Source organism: Odontesthes bonariensis, chromosome 19 (genome assembly GCF_027942865.1).
Source record: "Odontesthes bonariensis isolate fOdoBon6 chromosome 19, fOdoBon6.hap1, whole genome shotgun sequence".
Lineage (NCBI taxonomy): Eukaryota > Metazoa > Chordata > Actinopteri > Atheriniformes > Atherinopsidae > Odontesthes > Odontesthes bonariensis.
This window is the reverse complement of record NC_134524.1, coordinates 31700351-31714313: the sequence shown is the minus strand read 5'-3', so window position 1 is coordinate 31714313 and position 13963 is coordinate 31700351. Positions and strand designations below refer to the sequence as shown.

Sequence of the window (13963 nt, the reverse complement as noted above, 5' to 3'; positions counted from 1 at the left end):
TTTTAAAAATAAAATGTAATATTATTATTATTATTGAGAGAGGAGTAAAGGAAGCCATCTATAGACCCTTTTACGCGACAAACCCTGGGCGGCGCCATTACCCTCCAAAAATGCATTTCATTTCAGCCGGAAGTAATTTGCGCAGCGTTTGCCAATGTAAACAGATGATGCTAGCTTGGACAGAACAGAGTTTAAATACATTAACTGGAGATGGAGTTACTATCCCCCACCCGAATTCGGTGCAGGACTGGGAGGATAACGTGACGACGTGGCCCAATATAACATACAGCAAGATTTGCGCTTATTTCGTGGACTCCATAGCAATAGATGGAAAAGCAATGGACAATCTGAAAGCCTCCGAGGCATATCAATACTTGCATAGAAACAAAGTCGGTTGTGTCATGTCATACAAACATGATCGTTTTGTTTACCTGAAAGCAAATGTAGAGCCTAGTCAATGTTTGAACAATGCGTGGCATAATGCTTGGGTGCTGGCAACTGAAGCTGGAGAAGTCAAAACCGCGGGATGTACATGTGTTGCTGGACCAGGGAGATCTTGTTCCCACGCAGCTGCAATCCTGTGGAAGGTGACTAATTATTTGACCATTGTAGCCTAGACCTAGGCTTATATGTGTTTTTTATTTTCAGTATCCGAACTACATTATAGCTACTTGGCTAGAGAGTGCAAAGTGTGTGTGTGTGTAATAATACCACATTTTCTTTATAAAGTGCATTACTGAAATCCCAGTGTTATATTCATTGTAGGCTATGTGTGCAATATATTATCATATGGCATGTTTGCAGTGAAGTCTAGATATCTATGCACTGTTTTTACTATATCTCTCTAGGTAGAAAATGCTTGTATCAGGCTTGCGGAAAAACGTAAACAACAGAGGGCATGAACATTGCCTCTTCGTGGCTGGTTTGTGGTCAAATCACTCTCTATCTAACCACTCGTACAAGTGCTTTCTTGAGTTTGTACAGCCAAACTCGTTCCCAAACCACTTTTCCTCTCAAGGTTTTCCATCCTTTTTCTCACTGTGTCGATATCGGAGCTAGCTAGCAAAACAAACCGGAGCCCGCCAGAACGGAAGTGGAAAGCTTCCGTTCTGGCGGGCTCCGGTTTTTCTAACCTTATAGCTTTACAAACTTCTACAAGAGAGAGCAGGGACTAAACAGATTCTATCAGCTATAACAATACACAGCTGTGACAGTCAAAATGTGCTTGTTGGTGTTCCAACATCTCAGCTTAATCATTGGCAGGACATACCCGCCATAAGAATGGGAGTTTAACAATCTGGAAGGTCAGCTGGAAGGTCAAAGAAATATTTTTTACCTACTTGTATTTGTTATTTGACATCAAAGCAGTTTGGTTTGGTTAAACCAAACTCTGATCTGTTTACCCTGTACTGTGTTTCATTTCAGCTGGTCTGAAATCAGTCACTCAGCTTCTTCAGTGGACAAGCTTCCAGGGTCATAAGAGCAAACAACGTTGCTCATTTTTAAATGGATTTTTCAAACAAATTTTTTGGTGATTGGTTGAATCATTCATGTCTGGCCGGGTGGTTAACAACACTATTTCCTAGGATGTGACAAACTCAGAAATCACAGTCCTGCTGAAATTGACACTAAGAATCAATGACTTTTTACAATTTTGCTTCAGATCCATCAGATATTAAGTAGGGCTGGGCAACGATTATAATGTTTAATCTAATTAATCACATGATTTCCCTGATTAATCACGATTAATTGCATTTGTACGCAAAATCCAAAAATGAATTGAAAAGTAGTGTATAGCGTTTAGCATTTAGCTTTATTTTAAATGTGCTGCCATATGAATGAAAGTGCCATAACATTTGTTGTGCAAACACACTTTTAACATCAGCATCTTTCTGTAGTTTTTATGTAGAAGCCTCGCTCCACTGTCTGTTTCCTTGAATGACTTGCTGCTATCAGTTGTGTGTTTTGCCTTTAAGTGATATTTTAGACTGGAACTACTACGCTGAGAAGACAATTCAACTTGGCAGTGTTTACAGATGACTTTGGTTCTGTCGACTCCGCCGTCTGGAAGAACTTTAAAATGAAAATGGCCGAGTAAAAGTTCCGTACCCTTCTCCATGTTTGGTGGATCCGCCGATTACTTTCTTTTCCTGTTCCACAGCAGACAGCAGCAGACTTTTACAAAATAAAAGCCTGTGAGCAACAGACTTTTACAATAATAAAAAAAAACAAAAAAAACAGGGGTGGTCCGTGGCGTAGTGGGTGAGCAGGCGCCCCATGTACAGAGGCTATAGTCCTCGCTGCAGCTGGCCCCGGTTCGAGTCCCGCATCGGACAGCCCTATGCTGCATGTCGTTCCCCCTCTCTCTGCCCCCTGCTTCCTGTCTCTCTGAACTTTTCTATCCATTAAAAGGCACAAAAGCCCCCCCCCAAATTTGTATTTTTTTTTTAAATAAAAAACAAATAAATGAATAAAACCTGCGTTAATTTGCGATAAAATATTTATCAGCGTTAAATAAGTAACGCGTTAACGCAATAATAACGAGTTAACTCGCCCAGCCCTAATATTAAGCCAAGTTGTTCAGTTTCTGTCAAGAAAGTCTAGAAAGTTTCTAGTGGAAAGTGCTGTGCGTCTGCAAAGAGCTGAAGAGTGTGTTGTGTACCTGGCAGAAGGCAGAATGTTGAGAACACTGTTGAGGATGTACTGAAGGTCTGCATGGCCCTGATCCACCAACAGCACCACAGCATCACAGCAGGCTGAGCGCACCATAGCACAGTCACTGCAGCACTGCTGCCAGAGAGCCTCCAACGCTGGGCCCTGAATACAGCACAGACCCGACAAGATTCATGACAGTAAACAAGACTACAAAGATATTCCAAAAAGCCCAACTGTTGCCGTGTTGGAATCCTGCTCACTACAACGTTTTTACAATGAGTAAAGACACCAATATTAGCGTGCTTTAAACCATTTTGAATGAACTCACCTGGCTGGAAGACTGAGTGATTTGCCCATTTGATCCATTTTCCTTCAGCACAGCAGCAACAAGATTTCTCACCGCCTTGAAAAATAATCAGGTTTTTGGGAGAGGACACGTGCTCAAAAGTGGCTGTAAACAATTTGCATTCTGCTGGTTTACAGAACACATGGGATGTGGTCAGATGAAATTAAAGATACAAAGGATTTTACTGTAGTTGTTGTTCAATTACCCATAATTCACAGCAATGTAGTCCTACCTGAAATATTCATAGGGTAGGACTTTGTTCCAAGAATACATTCATAAGTCCATTACTAATATTTCTCTATTAAAATCAGCTTCATGCACTGGAACCCAGTCCTATCTGAGCATTTGAGGACAATAAAAAACACATGCAGCACTCGGATTGGAGTCAGCAGCTCACCTGGGCTTGTATGATAAGGCTGGAGAAATCCAACCGTGTCTTCAAATTCTCTGTCATGTCTGCAGCTCATGCCTGAAAGCAGATTGAGTCTCCATTGTAAAAAGATAACAACGCTACATGACAATGAACAGTGTCAAAACTGTTGTTTGCTCTCTTCAAAGAATTCTGCAGTGTCCCTGCAATGTAGGAAAGAAACATTTCCAAGCTTGATGATTGACTAAGAAATATCACATATCAGTGGTTGTGAAGACAAACAAAAGCTCAGTGATGCAGCCACCTGTGGCTTAATGGCACTAATGGACTGAACATTCCAGGGAGTGGCACTGCTTGCAGACATTCAGGGACCGGCCCCATGAAAGCTGATTCCAGCTTGTGTTATCAAATTATTGGCCTGCAGCCATGACATGATTTTGCATCAATTATTTACAACTTAAAAGAACAGTTCCCCACTCCCACTTGCAGGTTTCTAAGGGGAAGAGCGGCCCACCGCAGGCAGGCTGTGTCAGTGGTCCTGAGTGTATGCCATACAGGTGGTGGTGACCACAGGCCAGCTGGAGCCTGAATGCTACAACTGCTCAATGCTGATTTGTTCTCAACTTAATCAAGAAAAAAAAAAAACAGTACTAGTTTGATTTACTTTGGCTTTTATTTCGCTGCAGACACTATCAACTCAAGACATTTCATGTTTCGTCTCATCAGTTCATTTAATTTGTTTAAATACATCCATTTCAGAAGAGCAACACATTCCAAAAAAAGTTGGGACAATGAAGCTGTTACTACTTTGTAATTTTGCAATTCCCTCACTTCCCTGAAAAAAATATGTTCCAGCATTGATGATACAAAGAAAAGGAAGGCACCTAAATTGTTATTTTGGCCTTTTTTCCCCTGTAAACACATCCTAAGGTGCGTGTAGAAGCCTGGGTCCTATTTGGGTTTGATATTTGAATAGCTATTTGAGTTTAAATGTTGAAATATGATTTACGTTAATTGTAATAAAAAATTAGCCATTTACAGCATTTTTAGACAGATAATTAATTTAATAAGTTAACAGTTTAATTCAGGTCATTTATGTGTGCATTATTTAAAAAGGTTAAAAATTGCATACATTGCCTTTAATTTGTTGTTAATCTCGGGAGAGTTTGGTTCCTGGAGTGATTCTGGTCAGGCGGCTTAGAGTGGAGCCACACAGTTTTTTTACCTTTCTCTCTCTCTGTCAATTTCTTTGTTTTTTCTTTCACCTTTTTTATTTTCTCATATTGGATCATTGCTGTACCATTCTTTGTTTTTTGGAAGTAAATTGAGGAACGAAAGAGGACCTTGTGGAGTTTTTATTTTGTTGTGGATGTGGATGACGAGAGAAGAGCGTCAAAGCTAATGGCTTCATTAAGGAACCTACAGTGTGCAACAGTATGGGACCATCTTCATCGCACTTTTCCTTTTCAAAGTTCTCCAACATTCTGTATTGGGGACAATTCAGGACTCTCGTGCCCTCTACTTTCTCAGCCATTCCATTTAAACATGTGGTTTTTCCATCGTCTGCTTGAAAAATGCACGGACGTCCCTGGAAAAGATGCGGTATGAAGGCAGCACATGTTGCTGTAAAATCTCAGTGAACTTTTCTGCATTAATGCTGCCATCACAGAAGTGGAAATGAGCTTTGCTCATTGGGGCCCTGACCCAACCCCATCCCGTCCCAGAGCCTGGCTGCAGGGACTGGTTGCTGACAGCAGGCTGGATGCTCCTTTCTGTCTTTGCTCCGCAGCATATGGCATCCATTTACTCCGATGCCTATCTTGAATACAGATCGTTCTGACCAACTTCCACTGTTTGATGGTCCATCCTAGATGCCTTCGAGTCCAGAAAAGTCAACGAGTTCAGGAATGGATGTGTAAAGCAAATTCAATCGAGTTGACAAGACAAAACACAAAATACCTTGGGTTCATGCTGCAATATAATGAAAGTCAATGTGTAGGTGCAGAAGTCGACTAGCAGATATTCTTGGCTTTCACGTGTCCAAAAAGCTGTTGTCCTTAAAGATCCACTTTAAGTCCAGGTAACGTTAGAAAACATAGACATTTATTCCACATGTGTCACTCAAGTATCCATACACCTGGCTTTCAATTCAATATAGGACGGGACACGGTAAAAAACCGTGTCTCTCCACTGCTGGTCTGACGTTCACAACACAGTTGTAACTTCCCAGTGTGCGAAGCTGCAGCCTCTTAAAGTTACAGTACCGCCAGTATTAAACTTAAATGAAAAAGCCTGTATTAAACAGAAAATATGAACAAACAGCCATATTCAATAAAACTTTCTCATCAATGACAATAAGAACAATATTCAAACTTGAGAATATAAAACATATAGTTAAATTACTTAAGTAAAGATAAGAAATCAGCAAATCTGTACTTGCCTCATACATATCCGGCCCCTAATTGTTCTCTAAACTTAGAAATAATTACAAACAACATGAATGATATAACCATGGGGCAATTAAATATTAAGAACAATCCTAAGGCTTGTCTTCTTTCTTCAGACATGCCGAGAACAGTCTTTACCTCTGTCTCATACTGCTTCTAGGAGCAGACAGATCTTGGTGATGGGTCTGACTAGTTCACTGGTCTTAGTTTTTAGACGAACCCGGCGAACAAGTCCATGTTCATCTGGCAATGCTTCAATGACTTTGCCAATGACCCATGAGTTTCTTGGTGCAGTCTCATCCACCAACAAAACAATGTCCCCTGGCACAAAGTTGCGTGACACCCTTGACCACTTCTGGCGCGTCTGGAGCTCAGGCAGGTACTCTCTCACCCAACGTTTCCAAAAAAAGGTCCACCATATATTGGGTTTGCCTCCATCTTCGACGTGCATAGAGGTCCTCCGGCCTGAAAAGTCCTGGAGGTAGAGATGGCTTGGTCCTCAGTAGTAGGAGGTGATTTGGGCTGAGTGCCTCTAGGTCGTTGGGGTCACTGGAAGGGGTGGTAATGGGTCGACCATTAATGATGGCCTCAGCTTCACACAGAAATGTTTGGAGGCTTTCCTCATCCAGATTCTGAGTCCTCAGGGTAGCATTGAGGATTTTCCTGATGGACCTGATTAAACGCTCCCACACTCCTCCATGGTGAGAGGCAGCTGGGGGGTTGAACATCCATTTTATGCCTCGTTGAAGCAATGTGTCCTCTATTTTTGAGGCGTTCCACTCTTGAATAGCCTTCTTGAGCTCTCGCTCTGCCCCAACGAAATTGGTCCCATTGTCAGAACGTAGCTCCACAACCTGACCTCTTCGTGAGATAAACCGGCGAAGAGCATTAATGAAGGAGTCTGTGTCAAGAGATGCAGCCACTTCCAAGTGGACGGCCCGAATGGCTAAGCAGGTGAAGATAACACCATATCTCTTCACAGTAGCCCTTCCTCGCTTCACTTCAAATGGACCGAAGTAATCCACTCCGGTTCTAGTGAAGGGCGGTTCATCAGGTAAGATTCTGTTTCGTGGCAGATCTGCCATTTGTTGCTGCCCAGTAACACCATGTAGCCGTCGACACACAAGGCACTTGGATAAGACTCTTCTTATAGCAGCACTGACATTCGGGATCCAATATTTTAGACGCAGCTTGGATAGGACATGGTTGCGTCCACTATGACCTACTTCCTTGTGGACCTCCTGAAGGATGAGCTCTGACACCCGTAGGTCTTTGTCCAAGATAGCGGGATGTTTGGATTCTTCTGGCATGGCTGCGCGGTTGAGCCTGCCTCCAACTCTCAGAATACCGTCTTGAAGAATCGGGTTTAGCTTGTAGATGCGGCTATTCCTTTTGATAAGTTCACCCTTTTTTAAGGAGCTGATTTCCTCTTGGAACTTTTTTCTCTGACAGTGGTGTATGATCTCCAATTCAGCTTCTTTCAGATCATCTACTGTGAGGGTTACTTTGCTGAGTCTTGTCTTGTAGTTCACCATAAACTTGTGCAACTGTCGTACTTGTTCATCCTTATCCATGTCAGACAGTGCAATAGTTGCTCTTTGCTCCTTTCTCTTCTTGACCATGCAGAGCAATGTGTTCCTCACCTTAAGAATCCATGCCACTGCTTTCTTAAGGCGTATCCATGAGGAGTAGTACTCAATAAGTGTCTGCATTGCCTCAACCTTTTCTCCTACTGCAAGAGCATTTATGGTGGCATTCTTCTTGATCTCTGGATCAGCGTTGTTGAGATCTTTCAGACGATCAGGGTTCTCTGGCCAGTTGTCAGACGACTGGGTGAGAAAGACAGGTCCCGAGATCCAGGCATGATTCTGCACAAAGGAATTCACTTTCTGTCCTCTTGATGCACAATCTGCAGGATTCAAGCATGTGCTGACATGCCTCCATTGAGATCCTGTTGACACCTTTCGAATTTCCGCCACTCTATTGGCTACGAATGTGCGGAATCTTGTCATTTCATTGTTAATGTACTTGAGCACAGCCGTGCTGTCTGTCCAAAATATTGAGTTTGCAAGCTGTAGCTCCAGTTCCTTCCTTATCAGTACATCCATGCGCACTGCCATAGTCGCCGCTGTCAATTCCAGGCGCGGGATGGTGGTGGGCTTGAGTGGGACGACCCTAGCCTTTCCCATAACAAACGCACTATGGACTTGACCTTTGCTGTTCTGCTGGACTAAGTAGGTAACTGTGCCATAGTACTCTTCACTCGCATCACAAAAATGATGCAGCCGAGCATGCGTAGCCTCTTCAAAATGGGCTGGCTTGAAACATCGATCAACTCCAAATTCTGTGAGCAACTGCAGATCCTTGCGCCATTCGAACCACTGTTGTGCAAGATGATCTGGAATCATGTCATCCCAGCTGAGCTTTAGCCTACAAAGCTCTTGCAAGATCTTTTTTGCTGACAGAACCACCGGAGCCAAGAATCCCAACGGATCGTAGACGGAACTCACTAAGGAGAGAATGTTTCTTCTGGTGGGAGGTTTATCTTGGATGACGATCCTGAACTTGAATTGGTCGGACTCGATGCACCATTGTACTCCCAATGCTCTGTCCATGGGGAGTGAATCTTGATCCAGATCGAGATCCTTTACTCCGTTCGCCATTTCCTTCTCAGGTATAGCTGCCAATACTACCCGACTGTTGCTAATCCACTTTGTTAACCTGAAGCCCCCTTTATGACAAATGGCTTTCAGATTGCGACAGAGCGACACTGCCTCCTCTTCGGAGCTGACTGACTTAAGGCAGTCATCAACGTAGAAATTGTGCAACACTGTGCTGACTACTGAAGCATCAAACAGGTCCCTGTTGTCTTCAGCACATCGTCTGAGGGCATAGCTCGCACAACTCGGTGATGAAGTAGCACCAAATAGGTGCACGACCATCTTGTATTCCTCCAGTGGTTCGTTCAAGTTTCCACCAGGCCACCACAAAAACCGAAGGAGGTCAGCGTCTTCTTGTGGGACTCTTACCTGGTGGAACATGGCTTCCACATCAGCCATAGTAGCCACAGGTTCTTGGCGGAACCTGGTGAGAACTCCAATTAAGGAACTGGTGAGGTCTGGCCCTTGGAGAAGTTGCTCGTTCAGCGTGACTCCCTGATAAGAAGCACCACAATCATATTCAACACGTAGCTTGTGTTTTTTAGGATGGTACACTCCATGGTGTGGAATGTACCAAACCTTTCCATCGTTGCGGTCCAGCTCTCCCTCTGCAACCTTCACTGCAAAGCCTTTGGTAATCATATCATTCATAAAAGCAATGTAGTCCTCCCGGAATGAATGATTCTTGAGAAGCTTCTTTTTCAAGTTTAAGGCCCGCTGTTCTGTTACAATGCGATTGTTAGGCATTTGAAGATCCTTGTTCTTTAGTGGTAGACCAATTTGGTAATGTCCCTCTACCAATCTGGCAGACTGTGAAACACTGTCCATGAATTGGAGGTCTTCTTGGGACATCTCCAGCTGTTCTTGTTTACTTTCAGGAAAGTCGTATTTAAACTGTTGAGTCCACAGTTCATCCAGTTTAGCCACTGATATTCTGTTAGATGTTATGTATTTTCCATCTCCAGTAGGTTCACAGTTGTTGTCCCTCAACGGCCCATTCACAGTCCAACCAAGGACAGTTCTCACAGCGTAAGGTCCACTGTCGACACTCCTGATGACCTCTACTGGTTCCATGGCCTTTGGCACATTGGTCCCAATCAGCAGTTCTATTTCTGCATTGATGTGGGGGATTTTCACTTGCTCCAGATGAGGCCACTTGTCCACGTCTTCTTGCTGTGGAATGTTCCTTTTATTAGCTGGAATGGTCTTTTGAGAGAAGGCTTCCTGTAGTTCTATGAAGTTGCAACTTTCCATGCCACACACTTCCAAACCTGTTACAACATGGCTGCGAACAGTCTTTTGTTCTCCCATGGTTGTTAGAACAATGTCAATCTTTTTTCCACTAAGGTTGAGCTTATTCATAAGCTCTTCAGTGCAAAAGGTGGCCGTACTGCCTGGGTCCAAAAAGGCATACGACGTAACCACTTTGTTGCCTTTGTTCGCCTTTACTTGTACTGGAACAATGGCCAGGATACTGTCTGTGTCCCCGGTCCCAGTATCAGAACATGCATTGTTTGCTTTGTCTACAAACCCACTGATCACAGACTGCTTCTCACCATTATCTGATGAGTCTTCCTTAGGCGTAACTCTGTCTTTGCTCTTTATGTGCAACACAGTGGGATGAAGCAGTGAGCAGACCTCACAGTGTAATTTCTCCTCACAGGACTTGCTCATGTGTCCCTGCTTCAAGCAACTGAAGCACAGTCCTTTCCCACGGAGAAAGTCTATCTTCTCTTTATGAAGCGATTTCCTTAGTTTCTTACATTGCGCCATGCTGTGTTCACCCTGACAAAAAAGACAGGGCTTGGTGAAAGCACTGCTATAGCTAGTAGGACTCCTCTTGCTAGCCTTTAACTCTGTGCTAACACCTGTTTGATGACTCATAGGTGTTGCAGACGTAGTAAAGGTCGTCCTGTGACTCTTCCTCTCTGCTGTGAGGTTTACTGGAGACTTGACTTGTCCTTTGTTGCTGTCCTTGATGTCTCCGAAAAGAGGGTGTAGTGCAACCTTAGCCTGCGTGTTAATAAACTTGACAAGATCTTTAAACTTGGGTCTTCTCGTAGTTTGCTCCTGGATATCAAAAGCAACACTCCTCCACCTCTCTCTGAATTTATACGGAAGTTTGTTGACAATGGCGCGCATGTTGGCAACATTATCCAACTCCTCCATATAATCCAAGTCTGACATCGCATTGTTACAGCTGGTGAGGAAGAGAGCCAGTGCATTGAGACCTTCGCCATCATCTGCCTTGATTGTAGGCCAGCTTAAAGCCTTGTCTATGTATGCCACAGAGATCCTATATTCATTTCCAAAATGTTCTTTTAAGAGTTTCTTTGCCTTGCGATAACCCTTATCTGGATCCATATGTAGACAACTCCAAATCAACTCTCTGGGCTGTCCGCTGGTATATTGCTCCATGAAGTACAACCGATCCTTGCTGCTCTCTGTTTTACCTTCGATACCATGCTCAAACGCTCTGATGAAGAGTCTATATTCCAATGGATCTCCCCTGAAGATGGGAATGTTTTGCAGTGGTAAAGTAGAAAGCGTTTGTTGCTTGATCAGTAATTCTGTAATGTCCTGTTGACGTCGTCTTTCAGTGGGCAAAGCCACTGCAACTGCTACACTTTCAGCATAGCTGCCGAACAAAGAAGAACCGTCGTCATCTTCATCACTTGTTGCTGATGAAATTGACTGTGCAGCACTGGGGCGTGATTGTGACTTGTGTTTAGGTCTTGTATTCCCATGATGCCCAGTAGTCACATCATTGCTCGTTCCAGGTTCTCCATAATCATCTTTTTTTCATAGCCGGCTGCTCCCATAACTTAGACTGTTCATCATCCTTTTTTAGAGCATCAGCTTCTTCAAACTTCTTCAAAATCTTAAGTTTAGCATCTGTGGCAGCTAATGCCGTCTGAAGCTCAAGATCTTCCTTTTCAGCTTTCAGCTTTACTTCTTGCCTATCCAAGGCTTCTTTCTTTTTCAGTGTTGCTGCCCTTGCCAAAAGCGCAGCCCTTTCCAGTTCTGCTTTCAATCGTGCCGAAGAGGCAGAAGAACGACCAGAGCTTGCCTTAGACCCTTTGGACTTTTTTGATGATACTTCTGATATGCTATCAGATGGTTTAATATTTTCATTAGCTTCTCTTGCTTCCTCCATACGTTCATGAACACCTGCTATCCAAGCATCAACGCGATCACTAAAGTTCTTGAATGAATCAGATTTAGGTTTATACCACTTCTCTTGATCACTGTTCATTTTATCCTCTGAGGCAACTTGCTGAAACAGCTCTTTAACGGAAATGTTCAGTTCACAAAACTCACTGAAAAGCTTCTTGAACTCAACAACCAACTTGGTCGTTATAACCTCCAAATTACCATCATCATCCATTAAATGAATCATCTCATTCTTTTTTGTTGTAAGCTGAGTCAGTGTAGCTTTCCTTGCCTGTATTTTCCTCTGTAACGCATCCTCCATAGCTCTGACTGTAGGCTTCACTTGTCGTCTTTCCAATGTGGCTGAGGCTGCGGCTACACGGAAACGTTTTTCACTGTAAACGATACTTTTTCTTATCGTTTCGCTGTCGCGGCCACACGGAGCCGGCGTTCCCACTACCCCAAAACGATAGTTTTTGAAAACGGGTTCCAGAGTGGGAAAGTTTGAAAACGGCCTCGTTTCGTTTCCATTGTTACAGCTAAAACGTTTTTGCGTCAGTCACACGTTGACGCTGTGAGCCAATTTTAACACTTCTCTATTGTCTCACAGCGTGGCGTGACACAGTGGCGTGTGTACTGCATCGTTTCATCGTTTTCGTCTGGACAGCAGCGCGTTTCCGTGTGGTCGCAAGAATTTTCGTACCCGTTTTCAAAAAAAACCTCGTTTCGTTAATCCTTTTTCTCTGTCATGAGTCCTAATACAAGACTAGCCCTTTCCACTTGCAAGCTGTTGTTAGCTTAATACAACAAAGTGTTCCGATGTCTTTCAAAGCACACACAAAGGATAACCGTTGTCGGATCGTTAGCTCACCATGCTTGAGTCGTTAGCGGATCTTTAATGCTTCTTAACGTTGATATGCACACAATCCACACAAGCCTTTTCCAGCAGCATCTGCACTTACTTGAGTCCTTGCAGAGAGTTTTTTTCCCGTTCCAATGTACTCTCGATCCACAGGCAAGACCACAGGGAGATGGTTTTTTACTAATGTAGGTGCAGAAGTCGACTAGCAGATATTCTTGGCTTACACGTGTCCAAAAAGCTGTTGTCCTTAAAGATCCACTTTAAGTCCAGGTAACGTTAGAAAACATAGAAATTTATTCCACATGTGTCACTCAAGTATCCATACACCTGGCTTTCAATTCAATATAGGACGGGACACGGTAAAAAAACGTGTGTCTCCACTGCTGGTCTGACGTTCACAACACAGGTGTAACTTCCCAGTGTGCGAAGCTGCAGCCTGTTAAAGTTACAGTACCGCCAGTATTAAACTTAAACAAAAAAGCCCGTATTAAACAGAAAATATGAACAAACAGCCATATTCAATAAAACTTTCTCATCAATGACAATAAGAACAATATTCAAACTTAAGAATATAAAACATATAGTTAAATTACTTAGATAAAGATAAGAAATCAGCAAATCTGTACTTGCCTCATACACAATGCATTTGAAAAATGTAAAGTATATATTCTTTTTCCACTTTATATTTACATATCAGAATTAGGGCTGCACAATATATCAAATTTTAATCACAATAACGATATTGGCTTCCCGCGATCAAAGTCGCGTAATCGAGCGATATTTAAAATGCTTCATTCCGTCCATAGAACACTCCATATTAAAAGGTGTTTTCAAAGATCCTCCGCTTTAACCCTCTCTGGTGTTTTTTTAAAGCCACTCTAGCGCTCCGTAAACCGCTGTCTAATCACATGCCTCCATGAGCCAATCAGAGTTGCTCCCTGCACCGCGCAGTTTAGTTTCTAGATGTAGACACTAGTTACAGAGGACAAAGTAACGTGGCGAACATACCACAACAGGTAGCAGTCGGTCTTATAAGCTATAAACAATCTTAACAGAGAAAACAAAAAATGTCTAATGTGGCAGAGGGCGAGGCCGAGGAGCTCGTCCCGAGAACCGGATCGTCATCCATTGTGTGGAAGCATTTTGGGTTCAAGGCGAGTGACACAACAAAAATGGAAAATGGAAACTAGTGCCCTGTTTTGTTACATTTTCTTTAATGTTTTATTTATTTTTATTTATTCTTTAAGGAGATGCACTGAATTTTAGTGAATAAGAGGACCTATTTTATTTTGTTGCACATATTTGTACATTACCAGGAATGTAGCACAATATGGATGTGAAAGCAGTTATAATAAGCCTATGTGACAATAAAATTTGTTTTGGTTAAAATCAACAAATAATCGTGATAATTAATCGTGATATCAACATTGCTCAAAATATTCGTGATAATCATTTTGGCCATTATCGTGC

General features: G+C 42.8%; 1 protein-coding gene across 1 annotated transcript in view; it reads right to left on the bottom strand.

Annotated features, from left to right (window-relative positions):
* focad (focadhesin) overlaps positions 1 to 13963 on the bottom strand; it is an 86949-nt gene that overhangs the window by 70333 nt on the left and 2653 nt on the right. The window contains exons 2-4 of the mRNA XM_075450597.1: positions 3399 to 3470; positions 2984 to 3058; positions 2663 to 2817 (exon numbers count right to left, since the gene is read on the bottom strand). Coding sequence (XP_075306712.1) covers positions 2663 to 2817; positions 2984 to 3058; positions 3399 to 3455 — 287 coding nt within the window. The 5' untranslated portion in view covers positions 3456 to 3470. The remainder of the gene's footprint in view (positions 1 to 2662; positions 2818 to 2983; positions 3059 to 3398; positions 3471 to 13963) is intronic.